Source organism: Penaeus japonicus, unplaced genomic scaffold (genome assembly GCF_977035675.1).
Source record: "Penaeus japonicus unplaced genomic scaffold, GWHDUDI00000001_assembly GWHDUDI00000023, whole genome shotgun sequence".
Classification (NCBI taxonomy): domain Eukaryota; kingdom Metazoa; phylum Arthropoda; class Malacostraca; order Decapoda; family Penaeidae; genus Penaeus; species Penaeus japonicus.
The window spans coordinates 15,127,067-15,141,226 of NW_028234425.1; the positions used below are offsets into that span (position 1 = coordinate 15,127,067).

The following is a 14,160-nucleotide window of genomic DNA, read 5'->3' on the forward strand; positions in this document are numbered from 1 at the left end:
TCTGACATGTATTCAATGAACGTGTATCTTGCTATTTATACTTTATACACACATTTATATACACATCAGACAATGCAAGTTTGTCATGTACGTGTGTTGAGCGTTGTTACATGTTGCATATTTAATCTTGTGATAACTGAGTACAAATAATATTAGATGTCTTAAGTGACAAGTTAAAGCCACCTCCTCCTATGACCTATGTAACACGGCCCAGGGTAGGCCCCCCCAACACCGCCCGCACTCATGGGGCCGGCCGCTCGGCGCCGGCTCGGCTCTGACTGCCCCATCCTGTTAATCCCAGCAGCTGCTCGTTATCAATTCCGATAATCATCCTCTCCAGCTAAAGGGCATTCTCTGGCTGTGCTTCGCTTCGCTGTCTTTTTCATGTACGAAGATCATGCGGCTTTCTTGATCAGCTGTTTGTTCTGTGTACATCTTTTGTCCCCTTTCTCCATGTTTCAGGGAGATAGTATTTTCTCTCTCTCTCTCTCTCTCTCTCTCTCTCTCTCTCTCTCTCTCTCTCTCTCTCTCTCTCTCTCTCTCTCTCTCTTTCACTGTCATCACAGATCTCCAATCCCCTCCGTTGACTTTTAAACGAAATATCCCCCTCGGGCGCGATACTTTAACAATCATAAAACCAATCAAATGTATCTTCACACCGCAAAGTTTCCATACTGCAATAAAGAATATGTTCCTCTTAACAATGTTGCACGGGGCTTGTGCCAATGTCCCCGAGAGGTTTATACGAATGTATTGCACTTTCTTCACGATAAAGGTCATAAACATCAACAGAGTATGCTTTATTGATACCATGGAATAGAAAATTGATATCTGAAACAATGAAGGAATAGATACATAATCAGTACAGATATGTTCCTCAATGTCTTATCGGGAAAACCATCACCACGTGATCCGTCTAACGTGAGTTTATATTAAACAAAGTATATGAATATAAATGATGTTCTATATTCTCTTCTCACACTTAATTAGTGGGATATATCATAGTATATTACAATTCGGACATCAAAATGCACTACATATCATTGTGAATATAATTACATTGAAGGTGTTCACGGCTCTATAAAGATATCATTTAAGATTTCATGAACAACTTTAAGATATTATGACCAACATAAATATATTATGAAATTATGAAGAACAATACTCATAACCTGCTCGTCTAGTAGGGACGCACATAAAAAGAATTGAATGTATTTTTTATTGAACATAGTACATCCGTATTAAGCACTAAATGCAGTAGCACAGTACAGTGGTACATACCTACATACATATATACATACATTCATGTATGTACTGTATGTGTGAAAGTATGCATTTTTTTCTAGAATCACAGTGATTACCGTGAAGTATGTCCTTGATACCTAATGAAATGCAAGTAATTATGAATGAGCTGCAATTAGCTACCATAGTCTCGTTCATTATATAACATAATATTGTTACAATATTAATGTCTGTAAGATATGTATTAGTTCATACTCCACAGCTGTACATATTAAACTTTGTTTCAGATGGCAACAAAACCAATGATTTATTTTTCTTATTACATTCCCCGTAGCCTACAGTGGAAGCAAACCTGGGTTAACAAAATAATGATATAAATAAAAAGCTTTTCATTAAATTACTGGTAAACTTTGCCTATAACATGGTTATGCGATAAGTGTAACAGAATATAAATATATATGTATATGTATACAATATGAGTTATTAAGTACTTAAAGCTTCTAAAGCATATCTCTCTATATATATCATTACATTCTATAAGGGAAAAAATCCCTTAGGACGCTCCTCTCAATTCCTTCCTAGCAAGATGTCCACGGAGAGCAGCTTGTATCCTCACAGCTGCCTGGATCACAGCTGGGTCACTAAGATCTAGGCTGGCCTGCGCTCTCTCCCTCAACATCTTGCGGGTCTTGTAACCTCTAAACCCAGCCTGGATCTTTGTGGCTGCTGCTGCTTCTGCATTGACCCGATTCGATGAATCTGACGCACTCTTCTCCGCCATGTGCTTCCGAGTGAGGTAGCCTCTGACACCAGCCTGCAAGGTCACAGCTGCTTTTATCAATGCTGGATCCTCGGGTGTTAGTTCTCTGTGTTGTATTCTCTCTTCGAGGACACTGGCCATCAGGACGTCTCTTGTAAGGCTACCTCGTCGAGCCTCCATTTGTGCTGCTTCCAAACTATCCCTCCGCTGCTGCAAGCCATGTGGCAAACTGCGGTAGGAAGGTTTGTTTGGGGAACTCTTCATGTGTTTTCTTGTTTTGAAGCCACGGAAAGCTGCCTGGATTTTCGTAGCTGCGGCATTTTCCTTCTCTTTCATGCCTGATCCCCTTCTTTTCGACTTATTTCTGCTACTTACGGGGCCGTTAGTGCGATGTCTTTTAATCTGTTGTCTTGTTCTGTATCCCCTGAAGATACTTTGAATCTTTGTCGCTGCAGAGTTCAGTTCTGCAGTGGCAACAGGAGCACTGAGTGGATTGTGGTCTGGAGATGGGCTGGCATCTCTACTGGAGACATTGGACCAGTCACTGTCACCAAACTGGCTTACCTCCAATGCGTTTTTGTTATCAGATGCTGAAGGATCGAAATCTGTGTCTTGGAGTACTGTGTTTGTTTCAGTGTCTGTTACTATTATTGATGGCTCTACGATGTATCTTGTGCCTCCTTGTTCTTCCGTCTGTTTAGCTGCTTCCTCAACAACCTCCTTATCTTCACCATTATTCACGATATTTCCTTCGGTAGTTTCAAGATTATTGAGGTAAGTGTCATTCCCTTCCCTTTTCTCAGGATCAGATGGATGGATGCCTTTCCTTGTTTGGAAACCTCTAAATGATGCCTGAATTAGGGTGGCTGCTTTAAGAACTTCTGGATCATTCAAATCGATGTCATCAGTATCATCTTTCCCAAGGGACTTACAATCCGCAACATTTATTCTTGACTGATAATCTCGGAATTTGGCCTGAATAAGAGATGCTGCTTGATGGAGGTCGGGGTCATTAAGATCAAAGTCATTTAACTCTATTAATTTTTGCTCATGATGATCATTTTTTAAACTTTGTCTAGTTTTGTATCCTCTAAATAATGACTGGATATGAGTAGCCGCTTTTTCAAGTTCTGGGTCATTTAGGTCAATGGCAATATCATCTTCTTTATCTAGAAGTGTATCTTTATTCATACTCTGTCTGGCCATATATCCCCTGAAAGATGCTTGAATCTGTGTTGCAGCCTTTTCAAGTTCAGGATCAGTCAAATCAATGCCATCTAGTTCTTCATTAGCAGGAGATTCATTCTCTTTCAGATTCTGTCTGGTTTTATAGCCCCTGAAAGATGCTTGGATCTGAGTGGCAGCCTTTTCAAGTTCAGGATCAGTCAGATCAATGCCATCTAGTTCTTCATTAGCAGGAGATTCATTCTCTTTCAGATTCTGTCTGGTTTTAAAGCCCCTGAAAGATGCTTGGATCTGAGTGGCAGCCTTTTCAAGTTCAGGATCAGTCAGATCAATGCCATCCAGCTCTTCATTAGCAGGAGATTCATTCTCTTTCAGATTCTGTCTGGTTTTATAGCCCCTGAAAGATGCTTGGATCTGAGTGGCAGCCTTTTCAAGTTCAGGATCAGTCAGATCAATGCCATCTAGTTCTTCATTAGCAGGAGATTCATTCTCTTTCAGATTCTGTCTGGTTTTAAAGCCCCTGAAAGATGCTTGGATCTGAGTGGCTGCCTTTTCAAGTTCAGGATCAGTCAGATCAATGCCATCCAGTTCTTCATTATCTGGAGATTCATTCTCTTTCAGATTCTGTCTGGTTTTATAGCCCCTGAAGGATGCTTGGATCTGAGTGGCAGCCTTTTCAAGATCTGGGTCATTCAGATCAATGCCATCCAGCTCTTCATTATTTGGAGATTCATTCTCTTTCAGATTCTGTCTGGTTTTATAGCCCCTGAAGGATGCTTGGATCTGAGTGGCAGCCTTTTCAAGTTCTGGGTCATTCAGATCAATGCCATCCAGTTCTTCATTAGCAGGAGATTCATTCCCTTTCAGATTCTGTCTGGTTTTATAGCCCCTGAAAGATGCTTGGATCTGAGTGGCAGCCTTTTCAAGTTCAGGATCAGTCAGATCAATGCCATCCAGCTCTTCATTAGCAGGAGATTCATTCTCTTTCAGATTCTGTCTGGTTTTATAGCCCCTGAAAGATGCTTGGATCTGAGTGGCAGCCTTTCCAAGTTCAGGATCAGTCAGATCAATGCCATCTAGTTCTTCATTAGCAGGAGATTCATTCTCTTTCAGATTCTGTCTGGTTTTATAGCCCCTGAAAGATGCTTGGATCTGAGTTGCAGCCTTTTCAAGTTCAGGATCAGTCAGATCAATGCCATCTAGTTCTTCATTAGCAGGAGATTCATTCTCTTTCAGATTCTGTCTGGTTTTAAAGCCCCTGAAAGATGCTTGGATCTGAGTGGCAGCCTTTTCAAGTTCTGGGTCATTCAGATCAATGCCATCTAGTTCTTCATTAGCAGGAGATTCATTCCCTTTCAGATTCTGTCTGGTTTTATAGCCCCTGAAGGATGCTTGGATCTGAGTGGCAGCCTTTTCAAGTTCTGGGTCATTCAGATCAATGCCATCCAGCTCTTCACTAGCAGGAGATTCATTCTCTTTCAGATTCTGTCTGGTTTTAAAGCCCCTGAAAGATGCTTGGATCTGAGTGGCAGCCTTTTCAAGTTCAGGATCAGTCAGATCAATGCCATCTAGTTCTTCATTAGCAGGAGATTCATTCTCTTTCAGATTCTGTCTGGTTTTATAGCCCCTGAAAGATGCTTGGATCTGAGTGGCAGCCTTTTCAAGTTCAGGATCAGTCAGATCAATGCCATCCAGCTCTTCATTAGCAGGAGATTCATTCTCTTTCAGATTCTGTCTGGTTTTATAGCCCCTGAAGGATGCTTGGATCTGAGTGGCAGCCTTTTCAAGTTCAGGATCAGTCAGATCAATGCCATCTAGTTCTTCATTAGCAGGAGATTCATTCTCTTTCAGATTCTGTCTGGTTTTAAAGCCCCTGAAAGATGCTTGGATCTGAGTGGCAGCCTTTTCAAGTTCAGGATCAGTCAGATCAATGCCATCTAGTTCTTCATTAGCAGGAGATTCATTCTCTTTCAGATTCTGTCTGGTTTTAAAGCCCCTGAAAGATGCTTGGATCTGAGTGGCAGCCTTTTCAAGTTCAGGATCAGTCAGATCAATGCCATCCAGTTCTTCATTAGCAGGAGATTCATTTTCTTTCAGATTCTGTCTGGTTTTAAAGCCCCTGAAAGATGCTTGGATCTGAGTTGCAGCCTTTTCAAGTTCAGGATCAGTCAGATCAATGCCATCCAGTTCTTCATTAGCAGGAGATTCATTCTCTTTCAGATTCTGTCTGGTTTTATAGCCCCTGAAAGATGCTTGGATCTGAGTGGCTGCCTTTTCAAGTTCAGGATCAGTCAGATCAATGCCATCCAGCTCTTCATTAGCAGGAGATTCATTCTCTTTCAGATTCTGTCTGGTTTTATAGCCCCTGAAAGATGCTTGGATCTGAGTGGCAGCCTTTTCAAGTTCTGGATCCTTTAAGTCAATGCCATCTAGTTCTTCATTAGCAGGAGATTCATTCTCTTTCAGATTCTGTCTGGTTTTATAGCCCCTGAAAGATGCTTGGATCTGAGTGGCTGCCTTTTCAAGTTCAGGATCAGTCAGATCAATGCCATCCAGCTCTTCATTAGCAGGAGATTCATTCTCTTTCAGATTCTGTCTGGTTTTATAGCCCCTGAAAGATGCTTGGATCTGAGTGGCTGCCTTTTCAAGTTCAGGATCAGTCAGATCAATGCCATCCAGTTCTTCATTATCTGGAGATTCATTCTCTTTCAGATTCTGTCTGGTTTTATAGCCCCTGAAGGATGCTTGGATCTGAGTGGCAGCCTTTTCAAGTTCAGGATCAGCCAAATCAATGCCATCTAGTTCTTCATTATTTGGAGATTCATTCTCTTTCAGATTCTGTCTGGTTTTATAGCCCCTGAAGGATGCTTGGATCTGTGTTGCAGCCTTTTCAAGTTCAGGATCAGTCAGATCAATGCCATCCAGCTCTTCATTAGCAGGAGATTCATTCTCTTTCAAATTCTGTCTGGTTTTATAGCCCCTGAAAGATGCTTGGATCTGAGTGGCAGCCTTTTCAAGTTCAGGATCAGTCAGATCAATGCCATCTAGTTCTTCATTAGCAGGAGATTCATTCTCTTTCAGATTCTGTCTGGTTTTATAGCCCCTGAAGGATGCTTGGATCTGAGTGGCAGCCTTTTCAAGTTCAGGATCAGTCAGATCAATGCCATCTAGTTCTTCATTAGCAGGAGATTCATTCTCTTTCAGATTCTGTCTGGTTTTATAGCCCCTGAAAGATGCTTGGATCTGAGTTGCAGCCTTTTCAAGTTCAGGATCAGCCAAATCAATGCCATCTAGTTCTTCATTAGCAGGAGATTCATTCTCTTTCAGATTCTGTCTGGTTTTATAGCCCCTGAAGGATGCTTGGATCTGAGTTGCAGCCTTTTCAAGATCTGGGTCATTTAGATCAATGCCATCCATCTCTTCATTATCTGGAGATTCATTCTCTTTCAGATTCTGTCTGGTTTTATAGCCCCTGAAAGATGCTTGGATCTGAGTGGCAGCCTTTTCAAGTTCAGGATCAGTCAGATCAATGCCATCTAGTTCTTCATTAGCAGGAGATTCATTCTCTTTCAGATTCTGTCTGGTTTTATAGCCCCTGAAGGATGCTTGGATCTGAGTGGCAGCCTTTTCAAGCTCAGGATCAGTCAGATCAATGCCATCTAGTTCTTCATTAGCAGTAGATTCATTCTCTTTCAGATTCTGTCTGGTTTTATAGCCCCTGAAGGATGCTTGGATCTGAGTGGCAGCCTTTTCAAGTTCAGGATCAGTCAGATCAATGCCATCCAGTTCTTCATTAGCAGGAGATTCATTCTCTTTCAGATTCTGTCTGGTTTTATAGCCCCTGAAGGATGCTTGGATCTGAGTTGCAGCCTTTTCAAGTTCAGGATCTTTCAGGTCAATGCCATCTAGCTCTTCCTTTGCTGAAGATTCTAGCTGATTCTCTTTCAAATTTTGTCTGGTTTTATATCCCCTGAAGGAGGCCTGGATCTGAGTTGCAGCTTTATTGAGGTCTGGATCAGTGAGGTTAATATTGCCCAATTCTTCCATTGTAGGTGGTACAGCATCTTTTAGATCTTGTCGTGTTTTGTAACCTCGAAAAGAAGCTTGGATTTTTGTAGCAGCTTGCTCAAGTTGGGGATCACTGTAATCGGTATCATAATCTTTTACAAATTTCTCTGAATCATCACCATATCCATTACAAGAAGAATCCATAGTTTTTTGACTTTGCTTGCTCTTGTAACCATAAAAATCTGGCTGGGTGTTGGTAGGTGCAGGAATAATCTCCTCCTCTCCACTTTTGGTGGCTACCTGGAAAATGTTAGCAGACATCATTAGAAAATGACATAAGGAATCAGTTATATTTGTTTCTAGATGTTTATTTTGATCCAACAGATAAAGTTCACAATTTTTATTTGAATCTGAATTTACTTTGAGAAACAAAAACTGAGCAAATCTTTGTTTTATTTTGTTTTTTCTTTGGAGTAATTATGATCAGTTTACATATTTTTAAAAGACAGCAAAAAATTTTGGCTATATTATAACATCGATAAGGCAAAGCGTGTGCTGTAAAAGCAAACAAGTGAGGCTGCAGGACAGAAAGGCTTTTGCAGTATATACAAATAGTGAAACTGACTACATACTTCACATGTCCCTAGACATGATGCTCTCCTGGAATATCATTCAGTTGAAATAAATAAATAATAAATAAAAGAAAAAGGGTGGTGCACATGCTACAGTGTAGGGTAGGGATGTCACTGGTGGTGGCCATTACTAGGTAGTTCTTAGTGCAACGCAGTTTTGTGCTCAGAATTTTGATGATTAATGTGATTTATGCCTTTTGCTATCATCCAATTTGTCTGTGATCATGGCACAAGGATAATTCTTTCCCTTCTGTGGTCTGGTGTCAATATATGGTTTATGATTAATTTTCTTGTCAGCAAAGTGCACACTTTATTATTTATATGAACTGGACAATTTTGATTCAGGTGTTTACTTGCTACCACATTCTGAGTGGCTCACCATGCATGTGAGCAGTGCTCATGACAATATTTCACCTCCTAAGAAGCTCGAAAGGAAGAGCAGTAGCCAGGGTCCTCCTCTTACATCCCCTCTATAAGGACAGTATGACTAGAGTCTTCATTGGCCTTAGTCATGAGTTTGTTGAGGGTATGAGTGTCATTTTGCTCTCCATCAGATGATGCAATGACTCTAGATTTCCTCTTTTTTTTCTTACTCTGAAGTGTAGTTCGGGTATTTTCATTCAGGCGCTGGTCTTTATCATTCAACATACTTTGAGAATCTGCAGGCTCTTCATGGGACAATACTTTGTTGAGATTGTCTGATGCACTATTGTTTTCCTCATACTGAGTCTCTTTGTCCTCATGCTCAGACATTTTTGAGCACGAACATGAGCTGGTAGAACGTGAGAACTTACCATCTGATTTATCTATGTCATTCTGTTCTGTCTGACTGAAATTTGGTTCATCGTCCTTATGATCGGCACTTACTCGAATGGTGATTTTGTCTTCTTTGTTTTCATTAATTACATCTTTGCTGTTTGTATCCACATCTTTTGATTCTTTTGTCTGGTAACTTTCCAATGACTTATGCCCTTCATCTTTGGAGACTGCTTCATTCAGTTTATTGTCAGAATTACCACTGGGCAGTTCATTCGCCACATCAGCATGATATGGAGTCGGTGGTCGAGGTATCTGAAAATCGCTCTCAGCTGTACTGCTATTATTCTCTAGATTTACATCATTATTTGGCATTTGATGGAACTTTACCATCACTGGTTTGTTAGGAATATTAGGTAATTCACTTTCTTTCATTCTTAAATTTGTTTCTTCACCATAGATAATAGGGTCCTCAGGATATGATGCAATTATCTGCGAGTCTTCCGAGTTGGTTTTGGTGATTTTTACAGCTTCATCCGATTTGCCAGCATCGTCTACGTCAGATATAGATTTATTCTCCTCTATATAACCTTCACTGATTGTGTTCTGTGTCTCTGTTGTGTCATCGTCGTTTGTACTTCCTGTTTTAACATCACTTACCTTGGTTTCACCTTCAACTTTCTTTTCCTCGCTGCTAGCCTTGGTTTCAAAACCATCTATTCTACTTTCATTAGCACCACACTCAGCCTCTACCTCAAAATCAGCTTCAGAAACAACTTTGCCAATTTCTACTTCTGTTTTATTGTCAGGTTCATTTATTTTAACAGCATCAGCTATGCCACCGTCACCTTCTATCTTACCTTCATATGACATGAATTCAGGTTGGTCTTCGTATTCAGCAATAAAAACATCAGCATTGGGTTTAATATCATTAACCTTGAATTCAAGATTATCGGTCTTGTCAGCATTATCAGTTTTGGCTTCAGTAATACCAACCATGGTTTCAGTAATGTTACCTGCTATAGGGTCACTATCGTCAACCTTCGCTTCAGTATCACTGATTTTAGTTTCTGTATCCGTAGTTTTGGCTTCAGTATCATCGGTCTTGGCTTCTGCATCATCGGCCTTGCTTATTGTACCATCAGATTTAGCTCCAGTATCTGTGATTGTGGCTTCCATATCAACAACCTTGTTTCCAGCATCACTAATCTTACCTTCAGTATCATCAGTTTTATTGCTTGCTATGGATTCATTATCGCCAATTTTCGCTTCAGTATCATCATTCTTGGCTTCAGTATTATTAGTCTTGGCTTCAGTATCATCGGTCTTGGATTCAGTGTCAATGGTCTTGGCTTCAGTGTCATCAGATTTAGCTCCAGTATCAGTAAATGTGGTTTCTACCTCAGCATCAATGATCTTAGCTACAGTATCATCAGTGTAATCAACATTTGCTTTGTTATCATAAGATTTGACTTCGATATCACCAATCTTGATAGCATTATCACCCATAGTTTCAGTAACACCAGCCTTGGCTTCAGTATCACTAACCTTGGCTTCAGTATCACCAACCTTGGCTTCAGTATCACCAGCCTTGGCTTCAGTATCACCAGCCTTGGCTTCAGTATCACTAACCTTGGCTTCAGTATCACCAACCTTGGCTTCAGTATCACCAGCCTTGGCTTCAGTATCACCAGCCTTGGCTTCAGTATCACCAATCTTGGCTTCAGCATCACCAGCCTTGGCTTCAGTATCACCAGCATTGGCTTCAGTATCACCAATCTTGGCTTCAGCATCACCAGCCTTGGCTTCAGTATCACCAGCCTTGGCTTCAGTGTCACCAGCCTTGGCTTCAGTATCCCCAACCTTGGCTTCAGTATCACCAGTCTTGGCTTCAGTATCGCCAACCTTGTCTTCAGTATTATCATTTTTGTCTTCAATATCACTAGCCTTGGCTTCGTTATCACTAATCTTAGCTTCAGTATCACCAGCGTTGGCTTCAGTATCACCAGCCTTGGCTTCAGTATCATCTTTTTTGTCTTTAGTATCACTAACATTGACTTCAGTATCACCACCATTGGCTTCAGGATCACCAGTCTTGGCTTCACTATCATCAAGTTTAGTTTCAGAGTCATCAGCCTTAGCTTCAGCATTATCAGCCTTAGCTTCAGTATCACTTGCCTTGGCTTCAGTATTATCCGGCTTGGCTTCAGTACCTTCTGCCTTAACCTCAGTGCCATCAACCTTGGCTTCAGTATCTTCGGCCTTGGCTTCAGTATCATCAGTCTTGATTTCGGTTTCCCCGATCTTGGCTTCAGTAACATCAGTCTTGGCTTCAGTTTCTTCTGTCTTGGCTTCAGCACTATCCTTTACTTCAGGATCTAGGGTTTCACTGTAATTATCCCCAGAACCCGTTTTGACTTCAGTCTTGACTTCATTATCATCTGATTTGACTTCAGTGTCCTGATCATTAGTCTTAGCTTCAGTATCACCGATCTTGGCTTTGGGTTCAGCAACATCTGTTTTGGCTTCACCATTATCAGATTTGGTATTAGTGTCATCAAGGTTTGCCTCAGTACCATCAGCTTTGACTTCGGGGTACTCAGTCTTGGCTTCAGCATTATCAGCCTTGACTTCGGTATTATCGGTCTTGGCTTCAGTGTCATTAGCCATGGTTTCAGTATCATCAACCTTGATTTCAGCACCATCACTCATGGTTTCAGCATCACCAGCCTTGGCTTCAGTAATATCTTCCTTGACTTCAGTATTATCGATCTTGGCTTCAATATCATTGGCCAGGGCTTCAGTATCATTAGCCTTGACTTCAGCACCATCACTCTTAGTTTCGGCATCACCATCGTTGGCTTCAGTGACATCTGCTTTTACTTCAGTATTATCAGACTCGGCTTTAGTCTTGGCCTCTTTACTCTCGGTCTTGGCTTCAGTATCATCGACCTTGACTTCAGCAACAGTGCTGGCTTCAGCATCATCAACCTTGGCTTCAGTATTAACAGTCTCGTCTTTATTATCATCGGTCTTGGCTTCAGCATCACCAGCCTTGGTTTCAGTATAATCAGCCTTGGCTTCAGCAACATCGGTCTTAGCTTCAGTATCATCGGTCTTGGCTTCAGCATCATTAGTCTTGGCTTCCGCATTATCGATTTTGGCTTCAGTATCATCGGCCTTGGCTTCAGTATCATCGGCCTTGGCTTCAGTATCATCGGTCTTGGCTTCAGTATCATCGGTCTTGGCTTCAGTATCATCGGTCTTGGCTTCAGTATCATCTGCCTTGGCTTCAGTATCAACGGTCTTGGCTTCAGCATCTATCTTGGCTTCAGCATCATCTGCCTTGGCTTCAGTATCATCGACCTTGGCTTCAGTATCATCTGCCTTGGCTTCAGTATCATCGGTCTTGGCTTCAGTATCATCGGTCTTGGCTTCAGTATCATCTGCCTTGGCTTCAGTATCATTGGTCTTGGCTTCAACATCATCTGCCTTGGCTTCAACATCATCTGCCTTGGCTTCAGTATCATCGGCCTTGGCTTCAGTATCATCTGCCTTGGCTTCAGTATCATTGGTCTTGGCTTCAGTATCATTGGTCTTGGCTTCAGTATCATCGATCTTGACTTCAGCATCATCGGCCTTGGCTTCAGTATCATCGGTCTTGGCTTCAGTATCAACGGTCTTGGCTTCAGCATCTATCTTGGCTTCAGCATCATCTGCCTTGGCTTCAGTATCATCGACCTTGGCTTCAGTATCATCAGCCTTGACTTCAGTATCATCAGCCTTGGCTTCAGTATCATTGGTCTTGGCTTCAACATCATCTGCCTTGGCTTCAGTACCATCTACCTTGGTTTCAGTATCATCGACCTTGGCTTCAGTATCATCTACCTTGGCTTCAGTATCATCGGCCTTGGCTTCAGTATCATCGGTCTTGGCTTCAGTATCATCGACCTTGGCTTCAGTATCATCTACCTTGGCTTCAGCATCATCGGCCTTGGCTTCAGTATCATTGGTCTTGGCTTCAACATCATCTGCCTTGGCTTCAGTATCATCTGCCTTGGCTTCAGTATCATCGGTCTTGGCTTCAGTATCATCGGTCTTGACTTCAGCATCATCTGCCTTGACTTCAGTATCATTGGTCTTGGCTTCAACATCATCTGCCTTGGCTTCAGTATCATCTGCCTTGACTTCAGTATCATTGGTCTTGGCTTCAACATCATCTGCCTTGGCTTCAGTATCATCTGCCTTGGCTTCAGTATCATCGACCTTGGCTTCAGTATCATCGACCTTGGCTTCAGTATCATCGGCCTTGGCTTCAGTATCATCGACCTTGGCTTCAGTATCATCGACCTTGGCTTCAGTATCATCGGTCTTGGCTTCAGTATCATCGACCTTGGCTTCAGTATCATCGGCTTTGCCTTCAGTATCATTGGTCTTCGCCTCAACATCATCATCCATGGCTTCAGTATCAACGGTCTTGGCTTCACCATCAACAATCTTGGCCTCAATATCCTCGGCCTTAGCTTCAGCATCACCAGCCTTAGCTTCTGTATTATCATTCTTGGCTTCAGTATCATCAGCATTGGCTTCAGTATCATCGGCCTGGGTTTCAGTATTATCGATCTTGGCTTCAATTTCATCAGTCTTGGCTTCAGTATCATCGGCCTTCGTCTCAGTATGATCAGCATTAGTTTTAGTAATATCTGTCGTTTCTTCAGTAATCTCTTTCTTAGCTTCAGTATTATCGGTCTTATCCTCAATTTCATCAGCCTTAATTTCATTATCATCAGTCTTGGCTTCAGTATCATCAGCTTTAGTTTCAGTATGATCAGCCAATGCTTCGGTATCATCAACCTTGACTTCGGTATCACCAGTCTTCACTTCAGTATCACTTACCTTGGATTCGGTATTATCAGATTTGGTTTCAGTATCATCAGTGTTTGCTTCAGAGTCATTAACTTTACTTTCAGCTTCAGTTCCAACCTCTTTATCTTTTATTTCACTTTCATCAGCTTTGGTTTCAGTTACATCAGTGTCGTTGTCGATATACTTCAATCTGTCATCTGTATTATCAACACTGACTTCAGCACTATCAATTTTGACTTCACTTTCAGCAATCTTGACATTATCATTATCATTGGATTCAGTAATATCAGCCTTGTTTTCCGTGTTATCAGTCATGACATCAGTTTCATCAGTCATGACTTCAGTATCATCTTCCCCGACTTCTAATTTGTTGGCATTCACTTTAGTATCAACTTCAGTTTCAGTGTCATCTTTCTTGTCATCAGCATCATCGGCCTTGACTTCATTTATCATGATGGTGGCATTATTTACTGGTGTATAAAACTGATACAGTGGTTTTCGATCAGTATCGCCTTGGACTGCGTTTTCTTTTATTCTGATATCAGTAACATTCGTTTTGAATTCAGAATTGTCATTAGTATCATTATTAATCTCTGCACTGTCGACTCCACTGTTGTCAGTTTCAGAATCATCAGGCTTGACCTCAGAAACATAAATTTTAACAGTTTCGTTTGCTTCAGTAATATCAGACTTCAGACTTTCAGATTCGTC

The 14,160-nt window shown here is 41.4% G+C and overlaps 3 protein-coding genes across 3 annotated transcripts in view; 1 reads left to right on the forward strand and 2 right to left on the reverse strand.

Moving 5' to 3' along the window:
• Positions 1-789, forward strand: part of LOC122253099 (neuroparsin-A) — a 5,675-nt gene extending 4,886 nt beyond the window's left edge. Inside the window, exon 4 of the mRNA XM_043015905.2 lies at positions 1-789. This exon is cut by the window's left edge and continues 493 nt beyond it. The gene's annotated coding sequence lies outside the window, so the exon portion shown is untranslated.
• A 416-nt stretch (positions 790-1,205) lies between these two features.
• LOC122252371 (uncharacterized) overlaps positions 1,206-14,160 on the reverse strand; it is a 55,354-nt gene continuing 42,399 nt past the window's right edge. The window contains exon 5 of the mRNA XM_086550472.1: positions 1,206-7,495. Coding sequence (XP_086406598.1) covers positions 1,796-7,495 — 5,700 coding nt within the window. The 3' untranslated portion in view covers positions 1,206-1,795. The remainder of the gene's footprint in view (positions 7,496-14,160) is intronic.
• Positions 9,864-11,032, reverse strand: LOC147469174 (uncharacterized). The gene has a single exon (XM_086550152.1). The coding sequence runs from the start codon at positions 10,902-10,904 to the stop codon at positions 10,005-10,007; it is 900 nt and encodes a 299-aa protein (XP_086406278.1). The 5' UTR covers positions 10,905-11,032; the 3' UTR covers positions 9,864-10,004.

Bases quoted from the DNA above. Each gene is read 5' to 3' on its own strand.
- LOC147469174 (XM_086550152.1), bottom strand. From the start codon at position 10,904: ATGTTACTGAAGCCAAGATCGGGGAAACCGAAATCAAGACTGATGATA.